This window comes from Entelurus aequoreus, linkage group LG23 (genome assembly GCF_033978785.1).
Source record: "Entelurus aequoreus isolate RoL-2023_Sb linkage group LG23, RoL_Eaeq_v1.1, whole genome shotgun sequence".
Taxonomy (NCBI): Eukaryota; Metazoa; Chordata; class Actinopteri; order Syngnathiformes; family Syngnathidae; genus Entelurus; species Entelurus aequoreus.
This window is the reverse complement of record NC_084753.1, coordinates 34,801,759-34,819,468: the sequence shown is the minus strand read 5'-3', so window position 1 is coordinate 34,819,468 and position 17,710 is coordinate 34,801,759. Positions and strand designations below refer to the sequence as shown.

Here is a 17,710-nt window from a genome sequence, read left to right as displayed (position 1 = left end):
CACACTCACGCCTTTTCATACACTTCAATTGTTACTTTGTTCGTTCGTCTTGGAGTCCGGGTCGCTTTTCTTGCCGTGTTCGATTCAAACTTCTATTTGTGAGCACAACTCAACTCATCAAAGTGGCATTTTTCCCCATGTTTAAATTGATATGGACGCCAACTTGAGCCGTCCATCAGGCCCCGCCCCTTCACGCTGATTGGTGGGCTCCCTTCGAGCTGCACTGCGATTGGTGCGCGCGCCTGCCCGTTACCAAGGCAGCGGCTGGCTCCTCCCCCTCCCCGGGCAGCAGAAACGCTCCTGTGCTCGCTTGCCCGCCGCAGTTGAGTGCGTGGAAGGCGCGGAGCTGAGCGGAGTGTGCGCGTCAAGCCGTACGTGGGTCCCGCGGACCATCCACTGACGTGGGGATCTTTTCGCCCTCTCCCTCTCCATGGTCACCCTCAGCGCGCTGCAGGAGACATGTGGAAGACTTGCGGGAGCGCGCGGCGCGTAACCCTGGTGTGCGCGCTGCTGGCTCTGTGCGCGGAGGTGAGAACAATGACGTCACAACCCCAAGTTGGACTTTTTAACTTGTTAAGACTTCAAACTTCTCGCCCGGCGCGCCAAAGGCGCGGAGCTTCACCTGCTGGCACCTTCTTAGTGTGTTCATTGGGCTTCGAACCCCGAATGTCGTTGTTTAATTAGCATACAGTGTCTCACGTAAAACCTCTAAACGTGCCTTAGAAATGACAACCTCTGAGCTTGGACGAGATAAGTTCCACAGAACCAAACAATCTGTTCCAGTGACACACTGTGGTCATCATGGGAGACTTAGTCGTTGTTAGGGCTGTGTTTATTTGGGCAACAACGATTCGGTCCGATTCCGATTCCCGGGGTGACCGTTCAATTCAGAATCGATTTTTGATTCAACACCATTCAAGATTCAAATTGATTCTCGCAATGTATTATTTGGCTTAATAATTCTAATGAAACTTTTTTCAAAACATGGTACAGGTTAAACAAGCTTGTGTGTATGTACTGTATGTATGTATATATATATATATATATATATATATATATATATATATATATATATATATATATATATATATATATATATATATATATATATATACATACACTCGCATATATAATATGTGTGCTTACATCTGTGTGTGTATATATATATATATATATATATATATATATATATATATATATATATATATATATATATATATATATACAGGTATAGTGTGTGTTAGCATCTATGTATGTATATATATATATATATATATATGCATATATATATACACGCATATATATGTGTGTTTACATCTATGTATATATATATATGTCTGCTTACATATATGTATATATACATATACACTTGCATATATATACATATGTGTGTTTACATCTATGTATATATATGTGTTTACATATATATATATATATATATATATATACATATAGACTCGCGTATACTGCATATTCATATGTTTGTTTACATCTATGTATATATACTGTATATATAAATACATGTGTTTGTTTACATATATGTATATATACATATACACTCACATGTATATACATACATGGGTGTTTACATCTTTGTATATATGTATGTGTGTTTACATATATATATATATATATATATATATATGTATATATACATATACACTCACATGTATATACATATATGTGTTTACATCTATGTATATATGCATGTGTGTTTACATATATATGTATATATATATAGACTCGCATATACTGCATATACATATGTGTGTTTACATCTGTGTGTGTGTGTATATATATATATATATATACATATATATATATATATATATATATATATATTTATTTATATATATATATATATATATATATATATATATATATATATATATATATATATATATATATATATATATATATATATATATATAAATATAATATATGCTGGTTATATAAATGTATATAAATAGATAGATGTAAACACACATGTATATATGTATACACATATAAATACATGTGTGTTTACATATATGTATATATACATATACACTCACATATATATACATATGTGTTTACATCTATGTATATATATGTGTGTGTGTTTACATATATATACATATACATTCACATATATATACATATACATTCACATATATATACATATGTGTGTTTACATCAATGTATATATGTGTGTATTTACATATATGTACACTACCATTCAAAAGTTTGGGGTCACCCAAACAATTTTGTGGAATAGCCTTCATTTCTAAGAACAAGAATAGACTGTCGAGTTTCAGATGAAAGTTCTCTTTTTCTGGCCATTTTGAGCGTTTAATTGACCCCACAAATGTGATGCTCCAGAAACTCGATCTGCTCAAAGGAAGGTCTGTTTTGTAGCTTCTGTAACGAGCTAAACTGTTTTCAGATGTGTGAACATGATTGCACAAGGGTTTTCTAATCATCAATTAGCCTTCTGAGCCAATGAGCAAACACATTGTACCATTAGAACACTGGAGTGATAGTTTCTGGAAATGGGCCTCTATACACCTATGTAGTTATTGCACCAAAAACCAGACATTTGCAGCTAGAATAGTCATTTACCACATTAGCCATGTATAGAGTGTATTTCTTTAAAGTTAAGACTAGTTTAAAGTGATCTTCATTGAAAAGTACAGTGCTTTTCCTTCAAAAATAAGGACATTTCAATGTGACCCCAAGCTTTTGAACGGTAGTGTATATATGTGTATATATATACATATATATATATTGTATATGAGTGTATGTATATATATGTATGTGTGTTTGCATATATGTATATATACACACATTTATATAAATGTGTATACACATACAGTATATGTACACACAAGAACATATATATGTATATATATGTATGTATATATGTACATGAGCAGTGTTAAACTTTGTTTCAAAGCCACACTTTAATGTTCTCTTGCAAGTGTAAAAAAAAAAAGTGACCCTCGTTCCTGTTCCTCCTCCCAGGTGTCGTGGTCTACAGGATACTTTGAGCTCCAGTTGCTGTCGGTGGACAATCCCAAAGGTCAGCTGCAGAGCGGAGAATGCTGCGACCCGAGTCCCGGCGAGGACCCGGAGGGCTGCGGCGCGGACGAGTGCGACACGTACGTGCGCGTGTGCTTGAAGGAATACCAGACGGAGGTGAGCCCCAGCGGAGCGTGCACGTACGGCTGGGAGACTACCAAGGTGCTCGGCGGGAATACTTTTCAGTTCAAGGGCGGACAGAGCCGCAGTCAGGACGCCGGGAGGATCCTCATCCCTTTCCAGTTTGCGTGGCCGGTAAGCGCTCTGCCCTCCTTGCCGTCTCTCAGGCTCTTGGGCCAGTGGGAGGACTCCTGTCTTCTGTGCAATGTTTGAACGTTCGATTCCCCCAGAAACTGACCTGAAAACATGTAGTCCAGTCATGTGAACGCTGACGGATGTGTTACATAATGGCCTATCATAGCAATCTAAGCAAACGCGCCCCCTAGTGATGCAATGCTTACATTTTTTGGCCTCCAAGGGCCAAAGTGGAAATGTGCCAATGGGCCACGGGCCAAAAACACCATTTTAAGTGTACAGCAGCACCATGAGAGAGGAGTTTAGCCCCATAGAAACATATTTAAAGAGGTGGAGATCACCACATTTAATATGGTTTGTCTTGCAGACATTCCTTATATGGTCGTTAATGTATAAGAATATGAGACTTGGCCAAATGACACGATTTAAATGTGGCCCCCAGGTCACACCTTGTACATGTGATATCAGCCTTGTCCTCCGACCCCTTGATCATTAATGCTGCCAATTCCAATACCGATCATCCATGAGTGACATCGGCTGATACCAATACCGATACCGATCACATGTATACATGTGTCAATGTATTTATTATGTATTGCTATTGAGAGTGTAAAACATCAACACAATATTTCAACTACCGTATTTTCCGGACGTTAGAGCTCAACCGGTTTATTACCCGCACCCACTAAATTTTAAGAGGATGTTTTTCAGCACCCCCCCCCCCCCCCCCCCAAAAAAGGGACAAGCTGTAGAAAATAGATGGATGGAAGCCGCAGATATATGTTGTGAAATGAGTTATTTACATGAAAATATTCTGTAAATGTTTATTTACGTGCCTTAATTGTTTCCAAACGGTGCCCGGAACACGGCAGTAAAACGGCAGATCAAACAAAACGTAAGTCATCGTCATGGACCCAATAGCAGCGCAAGCTAGCTCTCCAGTCAGCTGAACTGACTGAATAACTCCACGGTGACGTTTTGGTGAATTCACTGAGGAATTTGGGAAACTGAAACAATACAAAAAGAATGCCGTTGTAAGGTAATAATACTAACACAGACTCTTGTGAACATGTTAGCATATTAGCTAATGCTAACGACGCTGGCGTTATTGCAAATATGCATGAAAACACTCCTACAGACATCACACATGGGACGGTTATTAAGTAAGAATTGTTTTAGTTGTATAATAAAACTTACAAACGTCGCTTGGAGTAATGAATGAAGAATCCATATGAGTAGAAACGCTATGGATGGCCAGAAGACTGAATGCACTAAAAAGAAAAACACCGGCAGAGAGGCAACTCGTCCGAAAGATGGCGCCGTAGCACAAACAATAAAACACCCTCTCTGTGTATTTGCTTGTTTGAAAAACCCATAAATCAGCCGCTGGGTTCAAAGTGAAGGGAAAAAAGTGGCCTCTCTTTTAATACACACATATGTTTTATGCAATTGCAGAATGAAGCCAATAGTACACAATAACTGAACAAAAACCTTTAAAGTTTTCATGTTTTTTTTAAACATGAAAAATTATACGTACTTTGAGGAAATATCGACCTAATCCCTATAGTAGTGTTCATATACTCATACTACCCTTGGTATCCACACCACCAATTGGTGTCGCTTCGCGGTTTGCTTAGCTATTAGCATGCCTGCTCCTGGCTCGCTTTCAGTGTAAAGAATAGAATAGAATGGACTCTATTGTCATCATATTTGCACATAGCGAGATTAAGGACTCCAAGTTAAGGTGCGGTAGTGGGAACAAATATGGGGTAAAAATAAATTACACAAGAAGTAATAAAGAAAAAAAACTAAGAATTGAAATAAACAGACTACTTTCCAATAAAAAATAATAAGCAATCCTGTACAATATACAAAACACTATACAAATACAAAATACTGTACAATATACAGAACAAGACAAGAGTGATAAATAACAATCAGTGTCGGATGTATTGCACTCGAAGAGTATTAGAGTAGGCTATTGTATAGGGGTGGATTATTATTATTATAAGTTAGAGTTCAAGATGGTGACAGCTCTAAAAAAACATGTTTAGCCGCGTCCTCCGGTGATAATAATTACTACGAACAATGGGAGACCGGGCTTTCTGCTCCGCCGCTCCCAGTCTGTGGAACGCTCTCCCTGACCACCTGAGGGCACCACAGACTGTGGATGCTTTTAAAAAAAAGGCTTAAAAACTTTTTTAAAAAGCCTTTTTTTTTTTTTTTAGATATATGCATACTAGTTTTAGCTATTTTGCTGTTCTAGTTTTTATTTTTATTTATTTTTTATATCTTTTTATTTTTAGTTTTTTTTAATACACTGTAGCACTTTGAGGTTGTTTACTCAATGTAAAGTACTTTTTACAAATAAAATCCATTATTATTATTATTATTATTATTATTATTATAATTAGGGATGTCCGATAATGGCTTTTTTGCCGATATCCGATATTCCGGTATTGTCCAACTCTTAATTACCGATACCGATATCAACCAATACCGATATATACAGTCGTGGAATTAACACATTTTTATGCCTAATTTGGACAACCAGGTATGGTGAAGATAAGGTCCTTTTTTTTTAAATTAATAAAATAAGATAACTAAATTAAAAATATTTTCTTGAATAAAAAAGACAGTAAAACAATATAAAAACAGTTACATAGAAACTAGTAATGAATGAAAATGAGTAAAATTAACTGTTAAAGGTTAGTACTATTAGTGGAGCAGCAGCACGCACAATCATGTGTGCTTACGGACTGTATCCCTTGCAGACTGTATTGATATATATTGATATATAATGTAGGAACCAGAATATTAATAACAGAAAGAAACAACCCTTTTGTGTGAATGAGTGTGAATGGGGGAGGGAGGTTTTTTGGGTTGGTGCACTAATTGTAAGTGTATCTTGTGTTTTTTATGTTGATTTAATAAAAAACAAACAAAAAAACAACAACAAAAAACGATACAGATAATAAAAAAACCGATACCGATTATTTCCGATATTACATTTTAAAGCATTTATCGGCCGATACATCTGTAATTATAATGGTACATGAAATGCAGTTTATTTGCCGTAACAGAGGTGTTTATTATTAACTTAGGGGAGGGGAGACATCGTTAGCTGCTAGTTGCTTGTCAGCCGGGGCACTAAAAATAAATAAAAAATCGAGGCCTGTGATCGACTTTCATCAGAAGGGACACTTTTTCACACAAATCGTCCGATACGGATCAGAAAAAGTAATCTTTCAGAACCAACAAAAGCCCTCGCTCACCCGTCCCGCAGAAAAAGCACATTTTGTGTCTTTGATTGCGTTTGATGCGCGATGAGACAACGTTTACTCATCAGCAGTGATGCTAAGACGTGCACGGGTGTATTTTTTTAAGAAGCACGTCCACAAGGAGCGCGCTCAGACCGTCTGTAGACCCCGCCCCCATTTGTCCACTCCATCATGCCCCCGCGGTTCAGCTGTCAGCGGACTGACATGGAGGCCCTAAGTCGCCCGTGTCGCGTTTCCTCTGCGCTGCCTGCGAGTGAGTAAGGACGATCTGTGACGCCTTGACTCCGCCCCCTCCCTGGTTCACGCCGTCGGTCCATTACACCGTGTCAGGGGGGTCACGGGTTTAGTGTCAGCCATAGTGTCAGCTTCCCTGTTTGTGAACGCCGGGAGATGATGTCATCAGTGTGTCGGTTCAAAGTGTGATCAATATGGCGTCAGAGCAATCTGATCGGATATCTAGTAGGTGCTAGGTTCTTTGCTAGATGGTGTCGCTTTTCTGTTTGTGATCTTCGACCAACCAATCAGCTTTTGAATACGCTAAATGAGCGTGCTAAGTGTTGAGAGAAAAATATGATGATAAATTAATTTATAAAGATAATGCAATGGGAGAGGGATCTGAATGGTGGTGATTAGGCTCTGTCCAGTGGTTGCTATTCACCGTTAAAAGTAGGGATGTCCGATAATATCGGACTGCCAATAAATGCTTTAAAATGTAATATCGGAAATTATCGGTATCGGTTTCAAAATGATCTGTATCTGTTTCAAAAAGTAAAATTTATGACTATACAGAGCGCCAATAAACCTTAAAGGCACTGCCTATGCGTGCCGGCCCAGTCACATAATATCTACGGCTTTTCACACACACAAGTGAATGCAACGCATACTTGGTCAACAGCCATACAGGTCACACTGAGGGTTGCGGTATAAACAACTTTAACACTGTTACAAATATGCGCCGCACTGTGAACCCACACCAAACACGAATGACAAACAACATTTCGGGAGAACATCCGCACCGTAACACAACATAAACACAACAGAACAAATACCCAGAACCCCTGGCAGCATTAACTCTTCCGGGACGCTACAATATACACCCCCCCCCCCCCCCCCCCCCCGCTCTACGAGGCGTGAGTGCGAGCCCGCTGGACCGTAGACGGACCGTGCACAATCATTTTAACCTTTTTTTTCCACTCTTTTCTATCGCCCCCCCACCCAACCCTTAGCCCTAACCCTAACCAACTATTTTCTTTATGCCTAACCCTAACCCCAACCGCAACCCTAGCCCTAACCCTAACCAACTATTTTTCTTTATGCCTAACCATAATCCTAATCCTAACCCTAACCCCAACCCCAACCCTAACCCCTAACCCTAAATATTGCATTTGCCATTGCCATTGTGCAACAATGGATTCAGCGCATTGTTACGTCTGGCTCAAGGCCAAAAGGACAAAGTTGAGTCCAAACTGAAGTTAAAAGTGCACAAAACAATATTTAATAGAGAAAAAGTGAGTACAACGGTTAAAATAAGCTAAGTAAGCCAAAGTAAATGTGCAAAACAAGAACAAAAAAAACAGCCGAGGCAGGACCGAGCAAGTCTGTGGTCCTGGACTTTCCGGCCTGAATCCAGTCTAGATGATTAGGCCAAACCAGATGCAGCTGTAGGACCTGCAAAATCACACAAGGTAGCGTGAGAGAGCAGGGCCTCCACTCTGACCTCGTAGCACACAATACTGCATGGTCAACATTTACACACTTAGGTCCAATTTATATATATATATATATATATATATATATATATATATATATATATATATATATATATATATATATATATACACGTTAGGTCAGGAAAAAACACAGGGGCTATTTCATCCCTGCAAGCCTGTTTCGCAGGGGATTTTATTGATTTTATTCAATTTTATTGATTATTTTATTGATTTTATTAAATAAAATCCCCTGAAGAGCAGGGAAACAAGCAGGGCTTGTAGGGTTGAAATAGCCTCTGTGTTTTTTCCTGACCTAACGTATATTCCGCTCTACCCTGGTATTGAGCACTGTAAACCACAGAAACCTTGACTGTATGTATATATATATATATATATATATATATATATATATATATATATATATATATATATATATATATATATATATATATATATATATATATATACACACACACATATATATATATATATACATATATATATATATATATATATATATATATATATATATATATATATATATATATATATATATATATATATATATATATATATATATATACACATACATACATATATATGCAAAGGAATGCCAGTTTTGCTCATCTTCTCCTATTCATAAAACACATCTATGAAAAGGACAAGAAAATGAGACAGTAAAAAGTATTTGTACATATACATTTAGAGATGGCATCTGTAATTCTCTTTCAGCAGACGTAAAATGCGATTGCAGCTGATTAGCCGCAGCCCCGGCGTTAAAATTACGATGTAAACAATAGGTGACCATATCGTACGATGGACATTTTTATGTGTTGCACGATATAAATTTTCTATTTTTGCACAGCACTACCGCGTAACGCGTTCTCAGCCCAAAAGACTAGTGCTGTGTCTCACACCGCATACTTCCCTCCGTACACTTCAGTGAGTATACTGGGTACTTTGGACCCAGTGTTGGGTTAGTTACAGAAAACTAGTAACTAGTTACAGTTACTAGTTACTTTATTTCAAAAGTAACTCAGCTACTAACTCAGTTACTTACACCAAAAAGTAATGCGTTACTGTGAAAAGTAACTATTTAGTTAATTTTTTAAGGCCTCCTTTAATGCCCTTTTAGACTTCATTTCAGTACTGTTATTGCAGTGGAGAATAATACAATCTGTTGATCAACTTGACATGCATTTGGATCACTGAACTCTGCTAAGCAATGTGCTCTACGTACAACACACAAAGACAAAGATATGTTTCAAAGGGCCAATTTGTTTCAGGCCAGAACAAATTGACAAAACTATTTTAAATTGCTGCAACATAACATACATAAGTAACAAACAGCATAATAACAACATAGCTGTAAAGCAAGGAAGGCACACACTACATACACAAAGCCTGACCAGGCGTTTTTTTCTCTCAAGGAATTGTGAAATAAAATCATGTCTGAAGCCCAGAACACTCTACACATTTCCCCAGTTTTAGTTTAGAGACAAGGAAAGATTGGCCTGGCCCACTAGCATCCCTCTTTATGTTTGTGAACTTTATAGTCAACACATTTAGAATGATGTGATAATCAAACACTCTAGAAGTCTAGAATGAAAGAGTATATAAGAGAATTGACATGTGTGTGTACCTTCAGTGCGCAGTGCCTCGTTAAAATCCAGCCGCTGTTGCTTAGGAGGTTAAGTGTGTCTCTCTTTACTAGCTTCGTCGAAGCATGCTGCTTTTGTAGCTGTTTCAGCAGATTTGAATTGCTAGGATAGGATCTTTGATCCAAGACACAACTTACATTTAACTCAAATGTTCTTTTCTTTGTGGTCGACAAAAGAAAAGTAGTGAGAATATCTCCATGTTAAGAAACTCGGCTTCGGGCTTTGCCATGATGTCTTGTTAGTAAACACAGACACGCCCTCCTCACACACACACACACACACACACACACACACACACAGCACGCGGCGTGCCTCTTCCTTGTCGCCTCTTCCGCAGCGCGCCAATAAAACACACTCAGATCTTCTCAGCCGACACTACATAAAAAAATAACGTAAAATAACGCAGTAACGCATCATGTAGTAACGGTAACTGAGTTACTGAATATAAAAAAATAACGCGTTAGATTACTATTTACTGCCTGGTTATTTCTAAGGAATTGGGTATTTATTTATTCATTGACCCAACCAGTGGTTGGCCAACCCAGCCTTGGTTTGGTCCAACAGTTACCCAGCATTCTTTAGAGTGTACACCGTGCACTGTGAGAGTATCCCAGCATGAGATGGCGGTGTCCCGTAGCCTCAGGTGGCGTTCTAGCAAACCGTCCAGCGTCTTCTTGACATGAATTACCGTGGATACGCACGGGGGGGCGTGGAGGGGCGGTGGGGGGTTATTGTTCTGGCTTCCCCTTCGCCCTTCGTGCGAACCCTGGCGGCTGTTTGGGTCCTCCGTGACATCTTTTTCACGAAGGAGCCGGCGGGGGTCAGAGGAAGCAGGGCCTCCTTCAAAATAAGAAACGCTCGTCAAGAGGGAAGTGTATTTTTAGGACGCTCTTCTTCACACCAAAACATTCACGTCTCGACCCCCCCCTTCTCGCCCACCATTTCCTCACCCGCTCTCCGAGTGAGGTATATTTAGCAGCGCTGTCCTCCCCTCACCCCGCTCTGCAGGATCCGAGCGGTTTCAGGCTGCGGTTCCAGCGGCAAAGCAGAGCATCGCGCTGTCAGCGCGCCATCACTCACTATATCACCGAGACGTCTTTAAGACGGCGGGGGAGTGGAGAGGAATGAGGGCGTGGAGGCTCGGCGCAGACACGGGGAACCTCACGCCGTCAACAACAAGTCGCTATTGTTTCCATATTAAAATACTCTGCAGCGTTACAACTTCTTCTGGTAGCTGAGCGCTTCGTAGTGGCGGTCGTGACCCCCCCAAAAAAGCAGAGACGGCAGGCCATGTGCAAGTAAATGAGAATTTGAGGTCGGAATGTGTAGGGTGCAGACTGGTCTTGCACAAAAAAGGCACGGGGGAGCAAAATGAAACCAAAGTCCATGATTCCCGGGCGCGGCTACGCTGCTGCCCACTGCTCCCCTCACCTCCCAGGGGGTGATCAAGGAGATGGGTCAAATGCAGAGGACAAATTTCACCACACCTAGTGTGTGTGTGACAATCATTGGTACTTTAACTTAACTTTAACATACTGCTGGGGTGTCAAACATACGGCCCGAGGGCCGGATCAGGCCCGCGAACTGGTTTTATCCGGCCCGCAGGATGAGTTTGGCAAGTATAAAAATTAACCTGAAATTTTTGAGTGAAAGAAACTGCTGTTCTAAATGTGTCCACTAGATGTCGCACTAGCAATTATTTGTATCTTTGTAGATGATGCCACATATGTTAAAGTTAAAGTACCAATTGATTTGTCCTCTGCATTTGACCCATCACTAGGGATGATACTCGAAACCGGTTTTCCCGGTTGTTCGATAAGAAAAGAACCGAGTCCTCGGACTCAAATCCCTTTTTGAGAACCGGTACCCGTTATCGAGACCACTATAGTAAAGAAAATAGTTGGTTCTTTATTCGAATCCCTCGGAACGAATCCCGTCCCGACCAGAAATGCTCCGTGGGGACATCACAAGAATTGGCGTCACGTAGCTCAGTCATTAGGCGCAGATAGCGAAAGCAGGAAAAAATGGACGGGAAAAAGCGCTCAAAGGTGTAATAAAGTTCAAAACAAAAGGTATAATCCAATGAATAACTTTACTGAGAGATAACCACTGAGTAGGTTATATGTACAAAATAAACCACATGATGTTAGTACATCAGTCGAAGTACATAAATCACATCCTGTAATTTTATTTTGATATAATTTTTTATCTTGATGGATTGAAAATGAACACCAGTGAGTTGACTGATCACATAATTTATTCAGAAAATATAAATAACGACAAATAAAGATAGAAAAGTGAAGTAGTGTAAAGCATACTTACCAACCCTCCTGTTTTTAGCGGGAGAATCCCGGTATTCAGCGCCTCTCCCGACAACCTCCCGGCAGAGATTTTCTCCCGACAAACTCCCGGTATGCAGCCGGAGCTGGAGGCCACGCCCCCTCCAGCTCAATGCGGACCTGAGTGGGGACAGCCTCTTCTCACGTCCGCTTTCCCACAATATAAACAGCTGGCCTGCCCAATGACGTCATAACATCTAGGGCTTTTAGAGAGTAGAGTGCACAACTGCGCACACAACAAGGAGACGTTCCAAGGGGAAGGTGTATGTTGCCTGTAAATATGTAGAACAGACTTCTCCATTGAACACGGTGGCCGAAATGATATACTCATCATGAACGGAGAAGTTAAACAGGACAATACTGCCATCTAATGGATAGCCACCGGAACACTGAAATTCAAGTATTTCTTTTATGTAAATAAAAAAAAAAAAAATATATATATATATATATATATATATATATATATAAATATATATATATATATAGCTAGAATTCACTGACAGTCAAGTATTTCATAATATATATATATATATATATATATATATATATATATATATATATATATATATATATATATATATATATATATATACATACATACATACATACATACATATATATATATATATATATATATGTATGAAATACTCGAGTTGGTGAATTCTAGCTGTAAATACCACGGCCCCCACCCCCCAACCCCGACCAAGCCCCCCACCCCACGTCCCGATATTGGAGGTCTCAAGGTTGGCAAGTATGGTGTAAAGTGTAAAAAAAAAAAAAAAACATTATGATTTTTACAATTTCAGAATGTACTTGTTCTATTTTTAAACAAAGAAATCAATCTGAAGTTGTCTTTATTTTTTAATTTATCGTGCCATGATTTTACCAGTCCGGCCCACTTGGGAGTAGATTTTTCTCCATGTGCCCCCCCCCCCCCCCCCCCCCCCCCCATCTAAAATGAGTTTGCCATACTTGCCAACCCTCCCGATTTTCCCGGAGACTCCCGAATTTCAGTGCCCCTCCCGAAAATCTCCCGGGGCAATCATTCTCCCGAATTTCTCCCGATTTCCACCCGGACAACAATATTGGGGGCGTGCCTTAAAGGCACTGCCTTTAGCGTCCTCTACAACCTGTCGTCACGTCCGCTTTTCCTCCATACAAACAGTGTGCCGGCCCAGTCACATAATATATGCGGCTTTTACACACACACACAAGTAAATGCAATGCATACTTGATGAACAGCCATACAGGTCACACTGAGGGTAGCCGTATAAAACAACTTTAACACTGTTACAAATATACGCCACACTGTGAAACCACACCAAACAAGAATGACAAACACATTTCGGGAGAACATCCGCACCATAACACAACATAAACACAACAGAACAAATACCCAGAACCCCTTGCAGCACTAACTCTTCCAGGACGCTACAATATACACCCCCCGCTACCACCAAACCCCGCTCCCCCAACCACGCTCCCCCTCCCCCCCCATCTCCCGAATTCGGAGGTCTCAAGGTTGGCAAGTATGTGAGTTTGACACCCGTGACATACCGTGGCGGTTCCTCTCAAGTGCAAAGAGTGATCCAACAACGAAGGGAGACTGGTTTAAGTAGCTCTCCAACGCCAGGCGAGATGATCCGTACGAACGGGCCGCAAGTGAGGAGGGGAAGCGCCTAGGTAGAGTAAAGCTACTGCAAACACACGACCAGTGTTGGGACTAACGTGTTACAAATTCATGTCAAGGAGACGCAGTGGCCCCGGATAGCGACGCTGGTGACGGTCCGCTAGAACGCCACCTGAGGCTACGGGACACCGCCATCTCATGCTGGGATACTCTCACAGTGCACGGTGTACACTCTAAAGAATGCTGGGTAACTATTGGACCAAACCAAAGCTGGGTTGGCCAACCACTGGTTGGGTCAATGAATAAATGAATACCCAATTCCTTAGAAATAACCAGTGTTGGGACTGTAACGCTGTTACTTTCGGCGTTAAATAGTAATCTAACGCGTTATTTTTATATTCAGTAACTCAGTTACCGTTACTACATGACGCGTTACTGCGTTATTTTACGTTATTTTTTTATGTAGTATCGGCTAGAAACTGGGAAGATCTGAGTGTGTTTTATGGAGCGCTGCGGAAGAGGCGACAAGGAAGTGTGTGTGTATGTGTGTGTGTGTGTGTGTGTGTGGGAGGGGGCGTGTCTGTGTTTACTAACAAGACATGGCGAAGCCGAAGCCGAGTTTCTTAACATGGAGATATTCTCACTACTTTTCTTTTGTCGACCACAAAGAAAAGAACATTTGAGTTAAATGAAAGTTGTGTCTTGGATCAAATATCCTATCCTAGCAATTCAAATCTGCTGAAACAGCTACAAAAGCAACATGCTTCGACGAAGCTAGTAAAGAGAGACACAATCACCCTCCACCTCCAACAGCGGCAGGGTTTTAACGAGGCACTGCTAGCCGGGACTACATTGATAGAGCCATTGCAGCACTGAAGGTACACACAGTGTTGCTCTTTCATTCTAGACTTCTAGAGTGTTTGATTATCACATCACTCTAAATGTATAGACTATAACGTTCACAAACATAAAGAGGGATGCTAGTGGGCCAGGCCAATCTTTCCTTTCTGAACTAAAACTGGGGAAATGTGTAGAGTGTTCTGAGCTTCGGACATGATTTTATTTCACAATTCCTTGAGAGAAAAAAACGCCTGGTTAGGCTTTGTGTATGTAGTGTGTGCCTTCCTTGGCTTACAGCTATGTTGTTATTATGCTGTTTGTTACTTATGTATGTTATGTTGCAGCTATTTAAAATAGTTTTGTCAATTTGTTCTGGCCTGAAACAAATCGGCCCTTTGAAACATATCTTTGTCTTTGTGTGTTGTATGTAGAGCACATTGCTTAGCAGAGTTCAGTGATGCAAATGCATGTTAAGTTGATCAACAGATTGTATTATTCTCCACTGCAATAACAGTACTGAAATGAAGGCTAAAAGGGCATTAAAGGGAGCCTTAAAAAAATATAAAAATAAATATAAGTAACTAAATAGTTACTTTTCACAGTAACGCATTACTTTTTGGTGTAAGTAACCATACTTGCCAACCCTCCCGTTTTTAGCGGGAGAATCCCGGTATTCAGCGCCTCTCCCGACAACCTCCCGGCAGAGATTTTCTCCCGACAAACTCCCGGTATTCAGCTGGAGCTGGAGGCCACGCCCCCTCCAGCTCAATGCGGACCTGAGACTGAGTGGGGACAGCCTGTTCTCACGTCCGCTTTCCCACAATATAAACAGCTTGCCTGCCCAATGAACGGAGAAGTGAAACAGGACAATACTGCCATCTAATGGATAGCCAACGGAACACTGAAATTCAAGTATTTTTTTTTCTTTCTATGTAAATAAAATAAATAATTATATATATATATATATATATATATATATATATATATATATATATATATATATATATTTATATATATATATATATGAAATACTCGAGTTGGTGAATTCTAGCTGTAAATAACCACGCTCCCAACCACCCCCCCACCCCCGACCAAGCTCCCCCCCACCCCCTACCCCCCACCTCCCGATATTGGAGGTCTCAAGGTTGGCAAGTATGGTAAGTAACTGAGTTAGTAACTGAGTTACTTTTGAAATTAAGTAACTAGTAACTGTAACTAGTTACTGGTTTTCAGTAACTAACCCAACGCTGCACGCGACAAACAAAACAGGAAGTGGAACCAAAATAAGAGCGCAAAACAGAAGGTGAACTCAACAAAACACCAGGAAGACATGAAATAAACTAAACATTGGTTTCAAAAACTGAATCGTACAAAAACTGAAACACATTTGGATGTAAAAATCCAATGAGTTAGTTACAGACGCTACTTGGATCTAAGACCGCAGGCCAAAAGTGGCCCGGATTGGATTTTTTACCAGCTGACTGTTTACACTGCCAACTGCGGCAAACTAGTCGGGCAGGCCACAAACAAATACCACCTTTGTGTGTCCTCGTCTCCGTGTCTTTTTTTCCCACGCCGCCACCGGTTCCGGTCTCAGGCGCGTAAATGTCTCCCCCCCAGCTCGCCCGATCGATTGTTGACGGCCGTCCGTCACGCCCCTAGGTCTGGCGCAGAGGTGCATTGTGGGAGCAAGAAGAAGAAGAAGAAGAACCTGAGTGATGTTCTCCACTGAGAGAAGGTTGTGGATCTCACATTCCGTTCTGGTCTTCCAGGGCGTGATCACACCTACACTTTGTTTATTAGGCTGCGAGGGGGGAAAAGTGCTGCTTTTGTACTTGAAAGCTTGGAAAGTGAGGATATTTCCATGCGAGCTGTGGTCACATGATCACGTCTCTGCACGCCACAGATCAACAGGGCTTCCCGGGGGCGGCGGCTTAACGTGTGAGGTGCAGGGCCGGAGCTTCGAGGGGGGTCTGAGAGGGCGGGTTACCTAACCGGAGCGGGTTTATTCCAATCGCCACTGGGGATGTGAAGTGAAGTGAATTATATTTATATAGCGCTTTTCTCTAGTGACTCAAAGCGCTTTTACATAGTGAAAGCCAATATCTAAGTTACATTTAAACCAGTGTGGATGGCACTGGGAGCGGGTGGGTAAAGTGTCTTGCCCAAGGACACAACGGCAGTGACTAGGATAGCGGAAGTGGGGATCGAACCGGGAACCCTCAAGTTGCTGCCACGCCACTCTACCAACCAAGCTATACCGCCCAGGGTTAGGGTAGGGTTAGGGTTGGGGTTAGGGGTAGGGTTGGGATTAGGGTTAGGTGTATGGGTAGGGTTAGGGTTAGGGTTAGAGGGTTAGGGTTAGGGTGACGTTCGCAAACAAATCGAGTCGTTTTCTAATAAAGAAACGAAATAAAGTATTAAAAAATCTCTAAAAATAATAAAAATAAATGTAGAATTTTTGTAACCTTATTTCTTTCATATAATATAGTTTTATCTATGTGGTTCTATTTATATTTTTTATATTCATTAATGCATTTTATTCTCGCTTACCGTAAAGTTTGGAGCCGCTACTCAGTTTTCTACACTTTAAACCCTGCGGCTTATAAAATGGCGCGGCTACTTTATCGATTTTTTGTCGCTGACGGCCATAAAAGTAGGTTTTTTTTGTTTGTTTTTACGTGATGTTCGCAAACAAATTGATTCTTTTGAACGGCTCTTAAAGAGAACCCATTCTCAGTTGTGAGCCGTTCGTTTGGGAGCCGTTTTTGTGTGAAATTTAGCAGCATTCGGATAAATATTTTTTCTAGTAAAAAAACTAAATTAAGTATTTAAAGCTTTCTAAAAGTATAAAAAATAAATGTCGAAAAATACATATTTTAACATTTTTATTTTTTTTACCATATTTCTTTTATACGACATAGTTTTATCTATG

General features: G+C 40.5%; 1 protein-coding gene across 1 annotated transcript in view; it reads left to right on the top strand.

The window, feature by feature from the left end:
* Positions 1–332: 332 nt before the first annotated feature.
* The window catches only part of LOC133640785 (protein jagged-2-like), a 153,712-nt gene continuing 136,334 nt past the window's right edge, over positions 333–17,710 (top strand). The window contains 2 exon segments of the mRNA XM_062034430.1: positions 333–528; positions 3,004–3,315. Coding sequence (XP_061890414.1) covers positions 460–528; positions 3,004–3,315 — 381 coding nt within the window. The 5' untranslated portion in view covers positions 333–459.